The sequence below is a fragment of the Felis catus genome, chromosome C1, assembly GCF_018350175.1.
Source record: "Felis catus isolate Fca126 chromosome C1, F.catus_Fca126_mat1.0, whole genome shotgun sequence".
NCBI classification, from domain to species: Eukaryota; Metazoa; Chordata; class Mammalia; order Carnivora; family Felidae; genus Felis; species Felis catus.
The window spans coordinates 213,863,755-213,883,320 of record NC_058375.1 but is presented as its reverse complement, the minus strand read 5'-3'; the positions used below and the strand labels follow the sequence as shown (position 1 = coordinate 213,883,320).

At 40.3% G+C, this 19,566-nt stretch overlaps 1 protein-coding gene across 8 annotated transcripts in view; it reads right to left on the bottom strand.

Annotated features, from left to right (window-relative positions):
* Window positions 1-19,566, bottom strand: part of DIS3L2 (DIS3 like 3'-5' exoribonuclease 2) — a 351,641-nt gene that overhangs the window by 218,973 nt on the left and 113,102 nt on the right. For 7 of the 8 annotated variants that reach the window (XM_019838866.3, XM_011285625.4, XM_011285626.4 and 4 more), the window contains one exon: window positions 8,811-9,045. In XM_019838866.3, the coding sequence (XP_019694425.2) occupies window positions 8,811-9,045 (235 nt within the window). Of the gene's footprint in view, window positions 1-6,433; window positions 6,520-7,841; window positions 7,981-8,810; window positions 9,046-19,566 lie in introns of those variants that run through there. The other variant, XM_011285627.4, reaches the window with a different exon arrangement.

Sequence of the window (19,566 nt, the reverse complement as noted above, 5' to 3'; positions counted from 1 at the left end):
CCCGAATATGTCTTTAATATACCAATAATTATCTGGAGGAAAATGTTAGAAAAAATGTCCTTTCAAATTAATACCTCAAAACACAAAATATTCAAGTTTTTTCTAGTAAGAAATGTGTGAGATAATGCCATATATAAACTATTAAGCACATGAAGAGGATCTAAGATTTTTTTAATTCACAATATGAATAGGTGTGATAAATTAAGATGCACATAGACTAGGCTACAGTCAAAACAGCAGAATAGGGCACAAATTGTCCCCCCAAAATACCCCACAACTGAGAAAAGGATTGAGGCAATAGATTTTAGCCTGAATTATTATAATTAGTACCCCACAGGAAAAAACAAGAAAATAAACCAATCCAATAACCACTTAAAACAAGGAACTGTTGAATTTCCTAACAATAAAAAATAATTAAAACACATTAAAGTCCTGTTCGGCAACTATCAATTCCAATAGTTTAAACCAGTGGTTCTTCAACTGTGGTTTGAGACTGTCTCAGAAGGTCCAGAAGATCAAAACTCTTCTCGAAATGATACTAAGACATTATTTGTTCTTTTCATTCTTGTTCTCTCCTGATGTAAAGCAGGGATCAGCGACGAAGCTGGCCAGCAAGCCAGATCCAGCCATGTCTGTTCATATTGTGCCTGTGTGTGTGGCCACAACACTGAAAATATTTACTGTATGGCCCTCTACAGAATACCTTGGCTAACCCTTGCTCTAATGACTAACAGAATGTGTGCTTATGTGTTTTTTTAATGTGTTTTCTAGAATTTTCTAAGATCTTAGATTTAAAGTATAAACAAGTACATTTTAGAGGTTAATTCCACTTTTTTCTCAGTATTTCCACTGTGATTATATCTACTATAATCTCATTAGCTTCATTAACACCCAACAAATCACTATGAAGCCCGAAATTTTCCTTAAATGTGCAGAGAAACACAACTAGAAATAAGTACACTGGGGCACCTAGGTGGCTCAGTCGATTAAGTGTCCAACTCTTGATTTCAGCTCAGGTCATATCTCATGGTTTATGAGATCGAGCCCTGAATCAGGCTCTGTGCTGTTAGTGGGATTCCCTCTCCCACTCTCTCTCTCTCTGACCCTCCCCTACTTGGGCTCTCTCTCTCAAAATAAATAAACTTTAAATAAATAAAAATATTACACATCACAAAATAGAAGCTGAAAAGCACCTAATTTCATGTCCACAGTAAGATGAACCACAAAATCTTCTAAATAGGCTGCAGTCATATCTTTTACACTCTGTAGTGTTTCTGACTCTCACATCACTTGCAGAATGTGGGGAGACTTGCAGAATGTGGGGAGCTGATTCAGCACTTTCTTTCTGCAGCTCATACGCTCTGGAGGACGGTACAAGACGAGAACAGGGCAGCAGTCAGCCCAGAGACCCTAGAGGTGCTGTGCTCGGTGAACAATACAGCAGAGATGACATAGGTATAAACACTTTAATGAAAACTCAAAATAGAAATTATCTGATACACAGACAATAGTACGGCTTGCTGTGCAGTGAGACAAAAAGACATAAACAGCAAGCAATTCATTTAAATTACTGTAATCAGCATTAACCTTCCCACAGGCAGACAAAGCAGCTCTGGGGTCAGCTGTCGGGAAAACAAGGGTGAGGGGGTGAAGAGGAGCAGTAGGCGTCAGCAGGGAGGTACTTCCTGAAGAGCTCCCCAAGTACCGAGGACAGGGCTACAGAAGGTGCCTGGCACTTGGCAGGCTCTTGGTGAAAACACTTGAGATGGATGGAAGCACGAATTCACCATCCTTTCACCTTCGTCAGGCTTGGGCTCAGCAGAGCACCAGCAACATCCTAGTCATTGGATGACTAAACCAATGGCAAAGGTAAGTGGCACAGCCTGGGACGGTTTTGAGACCGGGCAGGCACCAATGGAAGAAACTCCAAAACCATTTCTTTCCATGACTTGTCACAACGTCTCTGACTAAACCCTTAATATTATAGAATATATATCTCATCACAGAACTTTTTAGCTAGATGGAACTTCTGGCATAATTTTGCCCAACTCCCTTATTTCAGAAGCAGAGTGGAGACTGCAAACTTGCTCATCTTACTCCCAAGTCTACTGCCACTTCCACTGTCCCAGGTTACCACTAATAGCACTCCTGCTCCATGCCATGTCAAAGAGACATAGAATATAAAATACCTGAAGGTAAGTTACACAAGAAAAAGGCTTATAGAGTAATAGTTTTAGTACCTATTGATGATCCTTGACTCAATCAAATTATTCTACCGAGGGTTGAGCCACCATGAAATATTTAACCTGTGCTATGAGTATTGGTAGCTATGAGGAGGGATATATAGCATAATGGTTAAGAGGACAAGTCTAGAACCGTTCAATTGTGGCTACATGGTAGAGTCCTGGACTCTCTGGAGAGCTTTTTAAACATACCAGATCAACTAGAATCAGAATGCCTGGGGTGGTATCCAGGCATTGATATTTTTTAGAAAGCTACTGGGGGACTCTTCTAAAGTATACTTACCAACTGTGTATCATTCCTGTGCTTTGGAAATAAAAAGCTACAAGTATCTCTGAGACAAATACTGTTAATATTCCTGAAACAGATACTAGGAATGTTGTAAGAAAAAATAACTGAACATAATGAGGATTAATTATAAATATAGTTGACCCTTGAACATTTGAACTGCCCGGGTCCACTTACACGTGGATTTTTTTGAATACATACAGTAATGTAAATAATAATGTAATTATATACATATAGTATATAATATAGTATACATACATATAGTAATGTATGTCTTCTTCCTTTTGATTTTCTCAATAACATTTTCTTTTCTCTAGCCTACTTTATTTAAGAAAAGAGTATGTAATAAATATACAAAATATGCATTAATCAACTGCTTATGTTATTGGTAAGGCTTCCAGTCAATAGTAGGCTATTCGTAGTTGAGTTTTGGGGGGGTCAAAAGTTGAACGTGGATTTTTGACTACAGGGGAGTTCAGTGCCCCAGCCCCCATTTGTTGTTCAAGGGTCAACTGTACTTAGACAGGGCCTAGCACCCAGTAAATACTCAATAAGTATCAGTGATTGTGATTATTATGTGTAAATACAACATGGGTATGCATATATACAAAAATATATCAAGCTACAGCCTAGTATACACATATGCACCCCTAACAATACAACTTCAAAATATACCAAGCCGCAATTTAGTTAAGGAAGAAATTATAAGGAAATTAAATACTTAGAACGAACTAATAATAAAGATACTATATATCAAAATCCTTGGAATACAGCTAAAGAAGTATTTGGGGGGAAATTTATAGCTCTGAAAACAGTTCAAAGGAAACAGGAGAGGTTAAAAGTAATAAGCTAAGTATTCAACTCAAGAAGTTAGGAGAAGGGCAAAAAAGCAAACCCCCAAAATAGAGAATTAAATAACAAAGATAAGGGGCCCCTGGCTGGCTAAGTTGGTTTAGCGTCTAACTCTTGGTTTTGGCTCAGGTCATGATTTCACAGTTCATGAGATCGAACCTCGCGTTGGGCTCCGTGCTCACAGCATGGAGACTGCTTGGGATTCTCCTTCTCCCTCTCTCTTTCTCTGCCCCTCCCCCACTCACTCACATTCTCTCTCTCTCTTTCTCTTTCTCTCTCTCTCTCTCAATAAACTTTAATAACTAACAAAGATAAGGGCAAGTATCAATGATATACAGAACAGCATCATCAACAATAAACAGAGAAAAATAACACAACCAAAAAGCACGTTCCTTGAAAAGATTAATAAGAGAGATCTTTGGCAAGCAAGGGTTACCAAGAAAGGGGCACCTGAGTGACTCAGTTGGTTAAGCGGCAAGACTCTTGATGTCAGCTCAGGCCATGATCTCAGTTTGTGAGACTGAGCCCCACATCAGGCTCCACACTGACAGTGCGTGAAGCCTGCTTCTGATTTCTCTCCCTCCCCCACTTGCACTCGCTCTCTCTCAAAATAAATAAACTTAAAAGAAAAAGGTGACCAAGAAAAAAAGAAAGATTCAAATAATCAAAATACAGAATGAAATGGGAGGCAAAAGCACAGGCACAAGAAGTTTTCTTAAATAATGAAGAACTATTAAAAAGTGTCAGGATTATCTCTAGGCTAATAAATTCAAAAAGATAAATTCCCATTAAATTATGCCAAACTTGGCACAAAAAGAAAGAAGTTGAACAGATCAGTCAGTATAAAAGCGATGAAAAGAGCAAAGATCTTGCCTTCTAAAAAAACAGCAGGTGCAAACAATTTTACAATAAGTTCTACCAAATTTTAAGGAATTCCTATCCTACACAACCTGTTTTGGAAAAATAAGAAAACCAAAAACTGACCAGAACATTTCATGAAGCTAATATACTCTTGATTCTAAAAATCAGATAATGACAACAAAATGATAGGTCTATTTAACACGACAGAAAGATTCTGCCCTAAATATTACCTAAGTAAATCCAACAGTGTATTTAAAAAGTAATAATACATTGGGACTAAATAGAATTTATCCAAGAATTCAAGGACATCTTTGAATTCCTAAGATGGTTCAATATCTGAAATAGATTTAGAAAGAAACCAGGTAATAATCTCCATAAATAAAGAATCCACATTATAAAGTTAAACAAATGGCAAAACTATGGAGTTAAAAAAAAGATTATACTGGAGAACATCCGTTTGAACTAAGAATAGGGAAAAACTTAAAAACCCATAAAGTACACAATTAATTCTATCACATTAAAATTAAGGGTTTTGTTCAATAAAAGACACCACAAGGTTAGTGGAGAAATGACTGAATGACAGAATGGCAGAAGATATTTGTAATGCCAAAAATGGAAATGTGATTATTATAGAGAATAGATGAGAAATTCCTAGAAATCAACAAGAGAACAGTAACCCTGATAGAACAATAGGCAAATGATATAGAAGGGCAATCTGCAGAACGTAATCTAGATTACAAAAACTAGAAAGCTGGATAATTCTGGCTGTTGGCAGGAATGAGATGATGTGAGAAGCCTCAGGCACTGCTGGTGGAGGTGTAGACTGCCGGAATCATTCTGGCTTGGGTCAAAGCCTCAATTAATAAAGAACTGCTTCTCTGCCTTGCAGAATATATATCCTTTGTGCATATATTTCTTTTGGGGACTTCACAGGGAGGAATGGCTAGTCTAGCACAGGATTTGGGCCTTAGACATTCTAGGTCCTGACCAAATGCCTCTACCTGAATCGCACCTGATAGGACTGCATTGCCCACTGAGTCTAAAAGACAGAGAAGCCAAAATTCCACTGCACCCTTCTAACACAGGTCTGGATATGGCTTTACCTTTTTTCAAAAGAGATTTCAAAACACTGTCCCAAATTGTGGTTGACGGGAAAGTATATTTAATTTTTGATATAATTTCTGAACTAAACCTGACTGCCTTCTAGTTGCACTAATTATCATTTAGGGAAGATGTGATCTCAGAACCTGCAAACAGAAGAAATTTAGCTCCAACAAAGAATGGATTCGAAGAATGGGTTCTTGGTATTTAAATAACCCAGAAGTACCACAAGAGAATAATCATATGGGTCCTCTTTTCTTACCCAAAGGGAAATACAGTCACTCTTCATCCAAGGGAATGGGACTCAAACAGAGGCACTGAATGGGCATGTCATTGGAAGGAGACGAACCTTAAGTGAGAAAAAAGGTCTCATCCTGATCCCGAAGCCAACTGGGGCAGGCCCCAGAAGGAGTAGTAAGATTCAACTCTCAAAAGGGATCCAGGATTCCATGCAGATTCTTCCTCCAGAAAAGAGCTGGAGGTGGCCAGGAGATAGAAGACAAGTGAAAGGGTCACTGGCTCTGCATTCAAGCCCATGTTCAGTCATCAGGGTACTGGTAGAGGCTCGTCTCCAGACCAGAAAACTGAACAAGATCTCGGGCAGACCCAGCAAGGACAGAGGACAGGAAATGTACATCAAACCTGATGAGGTCGTGAGCACGAAGAGTCAGAGGCCAAAACTGCTCTTCAAATTCCTGAGGATGAAAGATGCAGAGCTATGGTATCACTTGGCCATCATGATTTTTATCCTTTGGAGTTTGCTAACCAGGCAACCATTACCCAAATATCTGATAACAAGGAAAATTTATTTGGGTTGTCCCCAGTCTCTACCCAGATGGCAGACCTCTGTGCCGACAACAAAGCTGCTGTCTGGAAAGCGGCAAAAGCTGAGCCTTGGGAGCCTGTGGGGCTGGACCTACGAAAGGGGCCCAGCTCATTGGCCCACTCTCTCTCAGGAGCTGAGGGTGATGCCTATCCGTGCTGTCTTCCTAGAAGAAACTACTGTCAGGTCTGAGGTGCCCAGAGAAACTTTTTTCTTCATGCAACAATAGACTTTTGTGGCAGACCCTCGGGCTCTCTGCGCACTTACCAGAGAAACTGGTAGTTACAGCAAAGACAGGAATGTTTCCTGGGCACACAGGGTTATACATTGTGGACACATGCAACAGGTAACGTCTGTTTTAGATAAAAGAAACGTGAGATTAAAACAAAATAAACAAATAAAAAACGCTCTTTGGAACACAAGTGTGAACTAAGATTAATAACCGTTTGCAATTACGCACAAAGCAAAGAACCTTTCTAGAAGTCTTAGGAAAAGTTTATGATGTTCTTAAGGTTATGGTTTGTTTCAATAACAAATTTCAAAACCTTAAATGGTGCAAAAAGTACTAACATCCTAACTGTAACCAGATTTTATGTTATCCAGAGAAGAGAAGCTGGTTGAAATATCCTAAAAAACACCGGGATTTTTAGAAGAGCAAATTGCCATTTTCCTAAATATCAAGAGGGCAAGAAATGAGAAACAGCCATGTGGTTTCACAAACTCTCTATTTAGAGGCTAGCAGGAAAGAAAAATTTGTACCACATACTGCGGGAAGGATTAAGGCCATTCCCTCAGTCAGGCCTAGTAAGGAAGCAATATAAACAACAGTAAGGTAGGAAAACCATAAAAAGAGTAAGGAAAAAACATGCATACAGTAGACATGTAAAGGGTTCAGTGGTATTTACCTATAAGAGAGAAGGAGGGGAATTACAACAGAGGACAAATCAAGAACAAGTCTGGCATTAGAATTTCCCAAACAAAGGGCAAAGTAGGTTATTAGCATCCACCCTGACATCAACTCTGTCATCACTCCCATCCACCAACACTCCCTTGCCTTTGTATTGGTACGAACCACTAATAAGAAATCAAGGCATCTTCTCCCTTCAACTTGGAGCCCAGGGGAAAAGAGGCTCCTGAGGTCTGCCAAGTCCAATCACCAGAGCTAGGTTTCCATGAAGTAGTTTTGGACCAAATACTAAATAAGTTTTCAAGTGCTCCTTTGCCTGGCCTTGTCCTGCAAGTATCTCTCTCCCTCGGTGATCTTGTTGACGGAGAATTTAGCTATCTGGAGTCCTGGTTATTTCCCTCTCTTCTCGTAGAGAGGACATGACTCACAGTACTGACGTCGTTACTATATAAATGCACTCTCAGAAGAGGGTCACGGTATCCAACCAGTTTTAAAGGAAGAAAGAAAAAACACCAGAAGAATGAAATCGCGAGGAGCAACATCCAACCGAAATTGGCTGGGTCTTGAACAGTAAATCACTAGTTAACTAAGCAAGCCACCAAACAAAAGGAACCTGGGTGCCTCAGGTCAGTGTACCTGGTGGGCCACTGCAGTAGTCTCTTCATCCAAAAGGAATTTCACAGTTGGAAAGTCCTTCTGAATGAACAGCACTTGGCACCAAAAAGCTAGGCATGTTTTCAGCAAATGCTCACCACCCCACGTCACTACCTCATCAGCAGTGAAGAGACAGGGTGATCCTTATGCGGTCACTTCCTGAAATCACCTCCAGCTTACTTCAGGATGTCAGTGAGATACGCTCACCAGTCCCTATCACAAGGTGTCCATAAAACATCCTCTTTTAGTAATCTTCTGGCATTTCTTCCAGCCTTTCAAGGGGATTGTGCCAGAAACCTCTTCCTGATGAAAAAAACAAAACAAAACAAAACAAAACAAAACAAAACAAAACAAAACAAAACAAAACAAAACAAAACCAACCTCATAATCTAGTTGGCCTAGCCAGGTCAATCGTTTCCATTTCATAGTACAGACAGGACTCAATTTGGCTGGAAAATATACTCCCTGTATTTAAAATGTCTTAGACATCTATCCAGTAAAATATTCCAATCTGGGGAGGCTATTTCCCTTTAGTCTCCTAGAGTCAGCTAGGCCCTTGGTCATGGCTCTCCCCCAATGTGTTTGCAACTGCTTTCTTCTGCATCCGGAGGACACATGGCTTAGATTTTGATTAGAGACAATAAGACTGGGTTTTTTCAAGGTTTAGAATCAAAACACTTTGAAAAGATAATCTACTTATCAAATCTAAGGTGATCTGGTCCCACCACCAATGACAAAAAGATACTGAGTTAAAGCAAAATGAAGGGCAAAACGAAGTGCTTTTTTGGATTTGAAAGATCAGTTTAATTCTGTTCATATGAGCCACAGGGGTGGACTGGGCACATCACAGGAAATGTCAAGGTTGGCTATCAATACAACCCAAGACCCATTAGGAAAGGACAACAGCAACCACTAACCACAGGAACCAGCAGCCAGAAGCTGTCCTAAAAGCTGCCACTGGTTAGAAATTGGGAAGGTCCCAAATGTACCATGTGATTAGGTCTGTAGCACAGAGAGACTCCCAAAACTGAAAACAATCAGGTTAGCGTAAAATAAAATGTCAGGCAGCAATCCAGTACTCACCTTTGTCATGAACGCAAACTGAGAGTTTCTGAACACCATCAACCAGAACATTCTGTGTGTTGCCATGTCCATCTTCTGAGTCGCTGTCATCAAACTGAGCCTCTATAATGACATCAGGACTGTCATTATAGCCTTTCACGGACTGCTGCGGGAGATGGCTTCCACAGAGCTCTTTGGGGAGATCTAATTCATCGGTACCTTCTGTTTCTTTGTCATTGCTCTCTGGTTTAATTACCTGAAGAAAATAGAAAAGTTCTGCTAAATCACTGGAGGGAAGAACAGGAAATAACAGATTTAGCTTTTTTCATTTTCCTTTCTGAAGGAAAAAAACTGCACATTCAGAAGCTCAAAGCAATGGACACTCGCCATGTAGCCTGAAAAAAAATATTTATTTTCCAGGTACACGGACCACCTTACGGAAATGATCAATTCAGCAATGCCAGGGTGGCACTCAGCTCCTCAAGGTGCCCACGATTAATGTCATATCTGCTCCTCATTTTTCTGAGGTACATTTTCATCCCCTCATCAGAGGCCCTGAATACCACAAGGACTATGCTGCTTCACAAGGGTTCATCACAAGGGATCAATGAGTATCTTCAGAGGTGATAAAAGAACTCAACATAGTATGTTACTGTGCTCCCAAATGGAGCCACAAGAATATAAGGTGAAATGGAAAAAAACAAAATTAACTGTAAATAAGAGTTTGTAAATGTTCTCATACAAAACGTAAACTCTTAATTCTCCATTTTGAGGCTTGAAATCAGTATACAAAGCACACAACTGATGGATATTTATAGAACTAAGGAAGCATTATATGACAATATTTTCAAAAAAAAGAAAAGGAGTAAAGCAAACAGAAGAAGAGTCCAGATACTAACCCACTTAATGAATTTGTCACATAACAGTCATATGTCAGTACTTTGATTTCTATGGCATTTGATTTCTATGGATTTCTGTAGCAGTTTCTCAATGTGTTTATATTTGAGAGGTCTAATATTTTTCTGAGTTTAAACTTAAAGTTTCAAGTTAGATGCCTGCCTTCAACAAGCCAGATTAACATCTGAATTAGACCACACAAAGATCATATTAATAAGGGGTCTTTGTTTTACACAAGGCAGAGAAAGCTATTAAAAGAAATCTTTCCCAAAACATTTTCATGTCACAGATTCCAATTAACAACATAACCATCCCCAGACAATGAATATTATATTCAGCCAGAAAATCAAAGTAAAATACTACAAAGGTATTCACAATCAGAATAAAGATTCTAAGAATATATTCCCAAGTTTTTAAAAAAGTGACTTCAAGAAAATGCGGTAACAGAAAAACGTGTAAGCAATAATTTTCCAGAGTAAAATTGTGCCCTTTAATAGCATTTTCTTGATTCCCAATTTCTGAATATATTTAATGAAATTTTCTTTCAAGTCTTGCCATGTTTTGACTGTTGTCAGATTCATTCAATCATTTGTTCATTCTTTCATTCATCCATTTGTTCATTATTTCATTATGAGAAGTTTGAAGGTTCCTTTTCTTTGATAGTAAAAGAAAAAAAATCAGCTGGTTAGGCCAGAAATCTCTAAAAAGATCCCCTTAGGCCTCTTACTGCATGAGAACATAAGAGTAAAGCCATAGTTAGGTCTTTAAATTAATATACAATCATAAACCCAACTCCGCTTATCACATAAGTCCGGTTTTCACACCTGACCCAACGTAGATCATTCAAAAAACAGAATTTGCTGACAAGTTAGAGAAGAAAAAGAACTTGACATCTGTGTCTGGCAAATTCAGTAACGGGAAGATCTGCCCCTGACCATCCTCAAAGAATTTACACCCTTGAGCATTGTCAGAACAGCCCAAAGCACAGGCAGGAGGTATGTGCGCACACTCTGTGTCTAAAGCATGGTGGCTACAACAGGATCACTGATCTATTGTTTTTTCTGCACCATTCCCACACATAATTTCTCTCAGAGAGAGAGAATGACTGGCGTGCTAGAGTTAGACTCGCTGGTAGCACATAGTCTTCTGGAAAGATGTTAAGCTAAGAGTCCGTGCTTTTGGTTTCCATTATGTATTGATTTCTGCCACTAATGGTTTCACAAAGGATTTGGTTCCCACAGGCCATGAAGAAAACCTTACAAGGGGAATCAGAATTCTGACATTATCAAATTTGAATGCTTAACTATCCTACAACGAAAAGTAGTCTTTTTCCATATGCATGTGTGTGTGTGTGTGTGTGTGTGTGTGTGTGTGCAAAACATAACAATTCTGTAATTGCCATGATTCTGCTATTAAGAATTATGCTTTTATGGTTTGGCTCCCTCCCCTTTTTTTTTCTCCTTCCCCTACCCCATGGTCTTCTGTTAAGTTTCTCAGGATCCACATAAGAGTGAAAACATATGATATCTGTCTTTCTCTGTATGGCTTATTTCACTTAGCATTACACTCTCCAGTTCCATCCACATTGCTACAAAAGGCCATATTTCATTCTTTCTCATTGCCACGTAGTATTCCATTGTATATATGAACCACAATTTCTTTATCCATTCATCAGTTGATGGACATTTAGGCTCTTTCCATAATTTAGCTATTGTTGAAAGTGCTGCTATAAACATTGGGGTACAGGTGCCCCTATGCATCAGCACTCCTGTATCCCTTGGGTAAATTCCTAGCAGTGCTATTGCTGGGTCATAGGGTCGACTCTTAAAAACTGAGAACAAACTGAGGGTTGATGGGGGGGTGGGGATGGGTATTGAGGAGGGCACCTGTTGGGATTAGCACTGGGTGTTGTATGGAAACCAATCTGACAATAAATTTCATATTAAAAAATAAATAAAACTAATGATCCATAAGAAAAAGAAAGGATTATGCTTTGGCTCAAAAGTAAAAGGTTCAAATAAAAGTCAATGCGAAGAGGAGATCAGGGGAAAGCAATCACCACAGTATGCCAAGCCTGATTGTATAGCACATTTTAAAACCAGAGCCTGGTTCTGACTTTATGACAATCTCCATGGTTTAGATTAGCTACAATAAGAATTAGTATTTTAGGCACTAAATTTACTTTTGAGTTACTGTATCAAAAATGTTGTACAGAGGCAGGACTTCATGAATCAAGTCATTCGAAAATATGTAGTAAAAATATAAATTAATATCCTGTATTTAGAAGTATTTTTATTCTATTTTGTTATACCAGCACATGAAAGAACAGAAATACATTCTTTAAAAATGTAAAAGATTGGGGCGCCTGGGTGGCTCAGGCAGTTAAGCGTCAACTTCAGCTCAGGTCATGACCCCCCAGTCCATGGGTTTGAGCCCCGGCTTCGGCTCTATGCTGACAGCTCAGAGCCTGGAGCCTGCTTCGGATTCTGTGTCTCCCTCTTTCTCTGCCCCTCCCCCACTCATGCTCTGTCTTTCTCCATCTCTCAAAAATGAATAAACATTTAAAAAAAATTTTTTTTTTTTAAAGATCATCATAAGACCACAGGATAAAAAAGACACTCTAAAACTACTCCATATCACACTCTGGTTAAGAGTGAGGGTTGCAGGACCCTTAGAGAAATGGCTAATTCAAGTCTGGAGCAGAAAATAGATAAGATGAACCTGGAACATCTTGTCATACCAGGAAAATAAGGAAGCTATCAAAGGCTACTAGGATCTTATCTAAAAAACTCAGGAATCCCCATAAAAAAGCTCTCACTGGTCAACCTTAAGCATTTATCCCCTTTCCTGTACAACCTACCTCAGGTTAACCAAATAATTGATGAAGTAAAGTTCTTCTTGACTGAAGTTTCAGCTAGTTAAGAAGGAAGGAAAGACGTTCAATATCACATTTTGCCATCCCTATTGAAATAATGGATTTAGGAAATGATTCTCAATGGTTGCTGAAACCAATTAAGTCATAACCTGATGGGGATGGAGTTTTATAATAAATGAACCAGAATAGCAATACCTGTACTGACTAATCAATATAAATATCTTAAAAAGAGAAAGAACCGTAGTGCTTCCTGATGGATTATAATTGTAAATACATACCATTATCCATAAAGTATTTTTCCCCCAAACTGACCTTGAATCTGACCTGAAACAGGGATCAGAGGAGCACGTTAAACAACACTAGGGACAGGATCCATTTACACTCACTCCCCAGGTGATTTCATCCAGTCTCATGGCTTTAAACCTCTCTATATGCTAATAACTCCTGAAATTAAATGCCTAGCCTCAACCTTTCCCCTGAATGCCAGACTCCTATCCAATTGCCTACCTGACACCTTCCTTTGGATATCTGTTGGCACCTGAAACGAGAAAGCCAACCCTTGGTCCCCACTAGAACCCACTCCTCTCCCAGCATTTGCTCTCTCAGCAGATGGCACCAGACCATGTCACCTTCCTCTCATGCCCCACATCCAATCCATCAGAAGAGCCCGCTGGTCCTTCCTTTCAAATATCTCTTCTTGACATTTACACTGCCACTACACAAGCAACCTTTATCTTCTTGCTGAACTACTGTGATAACCAGTCTCCTGATTTCCGTTTTGGACCAAAGCAGTTACAGTGATGCTTTTAAAACATAAATCAGGGGGCTCCTGGGTGGCTTCGTCGGCTGAGCGTCCGACTTCAGCTCAGGTCATGATCTCACGGCTCATGGGTTCAAGCCCCACATCGGGCTCTGTGCTGACAGCTTGGAGCCTGGAACCTGCTGTGGATTCTGTGTCTCCCTCTCTCTCTCTGCCTCTCCCTCACTTGCTCTCTCTCTCTCTCCCAAAAAATAAACAAACATTTAAAAAAATTTAAAACATAAATCAGATCATGTCATTCTCCCAATGGCTTCCAACACCATTCCATTATCATGCCACAAGGCCTTGTCAAACCAGGCCCCTGTTACTGTTCCAGTCTCATTTTCTGTAACTTCTTCCTTGCAAATTACACTCCAATCCTAGAGATCTTCTTGCTATTCCCAGAACACTAAAACCATCCATCCCGAGGCTTTTGCATTGCCATTCCCTCAACCTAGAAAACTCTGTGCCCAGCTATTCTTAGGTCTCAATCTCTTCGTTTTGTTCACGTCTCTCCTCAAATGTCCTTCTCTTAGAGAGGCCTTCCCCGATCACGTTAACTGAAACAGCCCCACCTGGCTGTCATTACTCTATCCTCTTGCCCTGCTTTATTTTTCATCACTGTACTCATCCCTACTTGGCAATATATTACATGCTTAGGTACTTCCTGTCTCCCAACTAAAATGTAGGTTTCATGAGCACAGAGGCTATTTTATTCACTGCTATATTGCAAGAGTTGAGAAGAGCAATTCGTAGCCACTCAGATATATGTTCATTGAAAGAATACAGCAGCTGATTAGGAAAGAACTTGTTCGGAGTCTACCTTCTCTGATAAACTGTAAAACTCCGTGAAGTGAGCATGGCTAGGCCTGACACAGGGTATGCCCAATCTCATTTGAGTGGACAAAGAACAGGAGGTGGCACACTGCATCTAACATCTCCACATATCTAAATCTGTCTCCCAAGGCTTCGTCCAATTGGCTTGGTTTTCTACAAGCCAGAGTCCACTGCACAGTCTCCCCAGTTCCTCCCCACTACCTGCCCCAGGCAAGAGTAATCTCTCCCTGTTTCGAAGTCTCAAAGCAATTTATATGTACCTCTATGGCACTTTGCCATTTCTTCACTATGTTAGTGCTACGTACATATATGATTAGCATGATCCATTACCTCACATGCTTACCAGTTGTATCTTACATATCTTTGTATATTCTATAGCAACTTGCAGAATCATTCTAGGTGCTCCATATTTGATCACCAAACAGATGGGTAAATGGGTTGAAAAAATGAGTATAAAATATGATCAGGATGCAAAAGAACTTTCACAATGGTTTCCAGACACAAGAGTATGTGGGTCAGAAACCAGTAGCCCAATTTTCCTTAGATCTGTAAAGTAAGAGCACTTCTTCTGTGGGATTGACCTTGAAAATGTTGAAAAGTCCAACTCAGTGGTTTTCAGCTTTGACCTTTAGCAGATCCCTCTGAGAATCCGATGAAAGCTGTAAACCCTTCCTCCACAGAAAAATACACATCTAAGTAGACAGAAAAAAACTCTGTAAGAAAGCACAGGTAGGGAGAGTCAAGGGTCTGGTGCTGAAGGCCACCAGTCCAGGCTGATGAATATTTTGGAGCTCTGGGCTCAGAGTGAAAGAGGGGAGCCCTGAAGAAAATGGATATATCACTGACCTGGTGAACTGGGGGCTTTAAAAACTCCTCTGGGTTCCTCCACAGACCCGAGGGTGAGGCAGCTGACTGTACGTCTTACTCCCAGTGCATGCTGCAACTGGGGTTATTCTCCCTTGGAGGTTTAGTCTAGTCTCTGGAGGACAGGACAGAAACGGATCAGTGAGGGAAGCAAATCACTGGGTCACACAGAACTTTTTCTCTCTCTGTCTTGTTCCATGAACAGGGTAGGATGAGCATCACATAAACCCTGCTAACAAAAATAAACAAGGAAAATACAGGCAGATATCAACTGGGGCATATGGCTCTGAAATAACAGTGTCACTTGAAGCTACTAAAAATGCTCAAGAAACAACAGCACTCTACAATACTTTTTAATTTTGAATTCCTGAAACCCTCCTTCCCAAACACAAATGCGCACACACATGCACACAGAAATATTTGTCAGAGATACCCTGCAGTCAGCTTGACCAAGGGTAAGTCTGTCATCTACCTATCGTCTCCTTTTGGGATGTAAAATTGGGTGACAGAATGGTGTGGCAGTGCGATGAGAGGACCAGACGATCCCCTTTCTCCATCAGGCTATAATCCTTATGCTCTGGGGGATGGACAGCAGTAATCTGGCCTCTTCAGCAGTACCAGGGAGGAGGCCTGATAACTCTTAGAATGAAATTAAGGGAAGCCTATGAGAAGCTTACTATTGAAAGGAAAGGTAGAGGCCTAAGCCCAGAATCTTGAGTTCAGAGACACAAGAGAGGAGACACACCTTTTAGAAAAGAGGATGGGTGCATCATGACTTCTGTACTTTAAGAGGAACATAAGCCCTGTTTAGCAAAGGAATGGCCAAACACTTTGTAGAATCCCCCTACTTCGAACACAAGAATGTCTGCCAAATCAGAGACCCTATGCAATTATGTAAGTAGAAAATGACTAAGGAAGAAGCTACTATAAAAGGCTGGCAGAATTTTAGGAAACACTACCTGAGAAAATATATAGGGAAATACATACTAGACAGACACAAAAGCACTGCCTTAAAAAATAATGATAAATTAAACTCCAGTAAAATAAAATTTTTCCTTCTATTCTAAGATAACACTAAAAATATTTGTTAAAGATAAGCCATAGATACGCTCATATCCAGAACATAAAAAGCTCCTACAGATCAATGAAAGACAGAAAATCCAACAGAGAAATGGGGAAAAGGCTTAAAGGCACTTTACAAGACAGAAATGCTAACCAGCCAGTAAAGATGGAAAGGTGCTCAGCCTCATTAGTCATCAGAGGGGTGCCTGGGTGGCTCAGTCTGTTAAGTGTCCAACTCAGGTCATGATCTCACGGTTCTTGTGTTCAAGCCCTGCGTCGGGCTCTGTGCTGACAACTCAGAGCCTGGAGCCTGCTTCGGATTCTGTGTCTCCCCTCTCTCTGCCCCTCCCCTGCTCATGCTCTCTCTCTGTTTCCCTCAAAAATAAATTAACATTTTAAAAAATTAAAAAAAACAACAACCACAATGAGATGTCACTACAAAGCCACGGGTAGGCAAAAACTGAAAATCCTGACAATATCAAATGTTATTAGCAAGAATGTACAGCACTATACTGCTGGTCTGAATGGAAACTGTCCAGCCTTTTGTAGAACACATCAGAACCGTGCAGCAAAGTAGAAAACAGACCCATTCGACTCCTGTGCAGGCTTATTACAATATGTTGTCCTGCCTCCCTCCAGATTTGACAGGTGAACCCGTGGAAAAAGACAATACTACACTGGGAAAGGACATTTATGCAAAAGCAAGGAGATAAGAAGGTGCGATTTTCCGTTAGTAAAGGCAAGTAAGTAATGGTGACAATGTACGTAAGGGTGAGAAAGAAGGATGAAAAAGCATACATGAAAAGCCCTAAATGCCAATCGAATGAGTCGGGTCTTTACCATAAAGTTTGTGAAGTGGGGAAGTCAGGAAAAGTGGTTAAAAGCAGGAACTCTAGTCAACACTACTGGGTTCACATCACACTCTGCCGCTTACTAGCTATACCACTTTGGGAAAGTTATTTAATCTCTTTTTTCAATATTAAATATAATGTATTGTCAAACTGGCTTCCAGATGAACACCCAGTGCTCATCCCAACAGGTGCCCTCCTCAATGCCCATCACCCACTTTCCCCTCTCCCCCAGCCCCCATCAACCCTCAGTTTGTTCTCAGTGTTTAAGAGACTATTTAATCTCTTTGAATCTCAGGATGGTTGTTTGGGGTTTTTTTTTATCTTTAAAATGAGGACAAGAGTATCCAGTATTAGAAGGTTATTATGGAACTGAGGTAATTTATGAAAAGCTCTTGGGACAGGTGTCTGGAGCTTAATATTTGTTTAAGGGAAAAACAAATTTAGCCTTTACACCCAAAATGTCCAAGGTGGTGAGGACATCCAGATGGCAGCTGGAAATGTAGGTGTGGGGATGGGAAGAGTGTACTGGAAGAAATTAAACACAGGGGACTGACAATTAACCAAAGCTGCCCCAGGACCAACCAAGTGTCAACTGACAAGAGAAGTGGAGAATAGAGCCCTGAGAAAAGACTCAAATAAAGGGGGTTCAACAAGGAACAGGAGTAAGTGAAGCAGAGAGAATTTAAATACTTATGAATATGCTAAACACTAAGGCTCTTACTGTCATTTGTCATTTTCTTAATGCACAATCTTCCCTGTGCATTTCACATATTAACTGATTTGATCCCCACAATGACCCTGGGTGATACACAGGACAGTAACTATGTCTATCTCAGAGGGCAAAAACAGGGTCAGACATGTCACAGTCCCACAGCTCTAAATGGCAAAGCTGTGACATGCACACAGATCTAGGGCTCTGTGCCCAGTATCCTTAGTCTTGGACACTCACTCCCATGGGAGATTTCCCGCCAACAGATTCAGAGTGAGCGTTGCACACGTAGCTCCTACCACTAACATCCACTGCAGGAAATGCCTCTGCATCTTTTGCCTGCCAGAAAATACCCAAAATTCAAGATCCAGCTCTTCTGTGAATGCTTCTGTGGGTAACCTCCCTCTCTTAAGAAATTTTCTATTTTTTTGCTCTGCTTCACTGTTATTCCTTAACTATTCTTTCATTTGTAAGATTTCTTGATCAGGCTATATTCCATTTATTCGTTTGCATATTTAGCTTTTCCACCAGACAGCAAACCACGCCACATTCATTTCTTATATTCCCCAGAGGCTACCAAAACGCTTGGCGTTTGAAACATGCTCAATAAATATTGGTTTCCTTTCTTCTGAAGAGAATGAGCAAGGCTTAAATCAATTATAAAAGAAGCGTTCTAAAAAAAAAAAAAATGACAAGAAGTGAATAAAATAACTACCAAGCAACAAGAACCAGCGAAATTCAGATGCCTATCTAAACGACACTGCACAAGACTGCACTGCCCTCCATTAACACACTGTCTGGAAGCCAGGAAAAAGTCACGTTACTTTACCACAATTGAAACTTAATCACCATAAAAAGAAAATACAAATACAGACCCAAATGCAAATGAATAGAATTGGAAGACATTTAAATAAATGCACTTTTCTAAAATAATTCTAGTGGCGCCTGGAATGGCTCAGTTGGCTAAGCATCCGACTTCAGTTCAGCTCATGATCTCACAGTTCAAGTTTGAGCCCCACATCAGGCTCTCTGCTGTCAGCACAGAGCCGGCTTCGGATCCTCTGCCCCCCCTCCCTCTCGGCCTCTCCCCAACTTGTGCTCTCCCTCTCTCTCTCTCTCTCTCTCTCTCAAAAATAAATAAATATTTAAAAATTTTTAAATAATTCTAAGCCTTCATATCTAAATGACAGCTCCTGTTTGGGGGCCCCCGGGTGGCTCTGTGGGTTAAGAAAGCATCTGACTCTGATTTCAGCCCAGGCCATAACCTCATGGTTGTGGGATGGAGCCCCGCATCGGGCTCTGCACTGGGCGTGGAGTCTGCTTAAGATTCTCTCTCCCTCTCCCTCTGCCCCTCCCCAGCTCACGCACACACTCTTTCAATCAATCGATCAATCAATCAATCACCCAATCAATAACAACTCCAGTTTCAATGTAAACTCAAATGTAAACATAAAGTTCACCATTCCCCAATTTGAAAACAATAGTTTTGGCAAGAAAAACTGTGAATGCCTGATAAAAAAAGAGTAAAGGCCCAGATCTGGGCATTTCCTGATTGCTGCAGAGTTGTGAAAGTACTAATCCATCCCTCAGAAAGGAGGTGGAAAACATCTGCACCGAGCTATAAAGTACATCAACTGCAAAGTGCAACTCAAAGTCACCAGAACCAAGAAACTAGTCACTTCATAAACGTTTGATATTGATTCGATGTTTCTTTCCCTTCCTATTATAATTAATATAATGTATCTCAAAACTGGGGAACAACAGAAAGAATTCCTGTAACGAAACAATTCCAGCGGAATCCTAAATAAAAATGCCAAGAAACATTTTCATCATGCTAGCTTACCCAAACTCCAAGCGTGAAACATTTCATAGTTTTCCTGTTG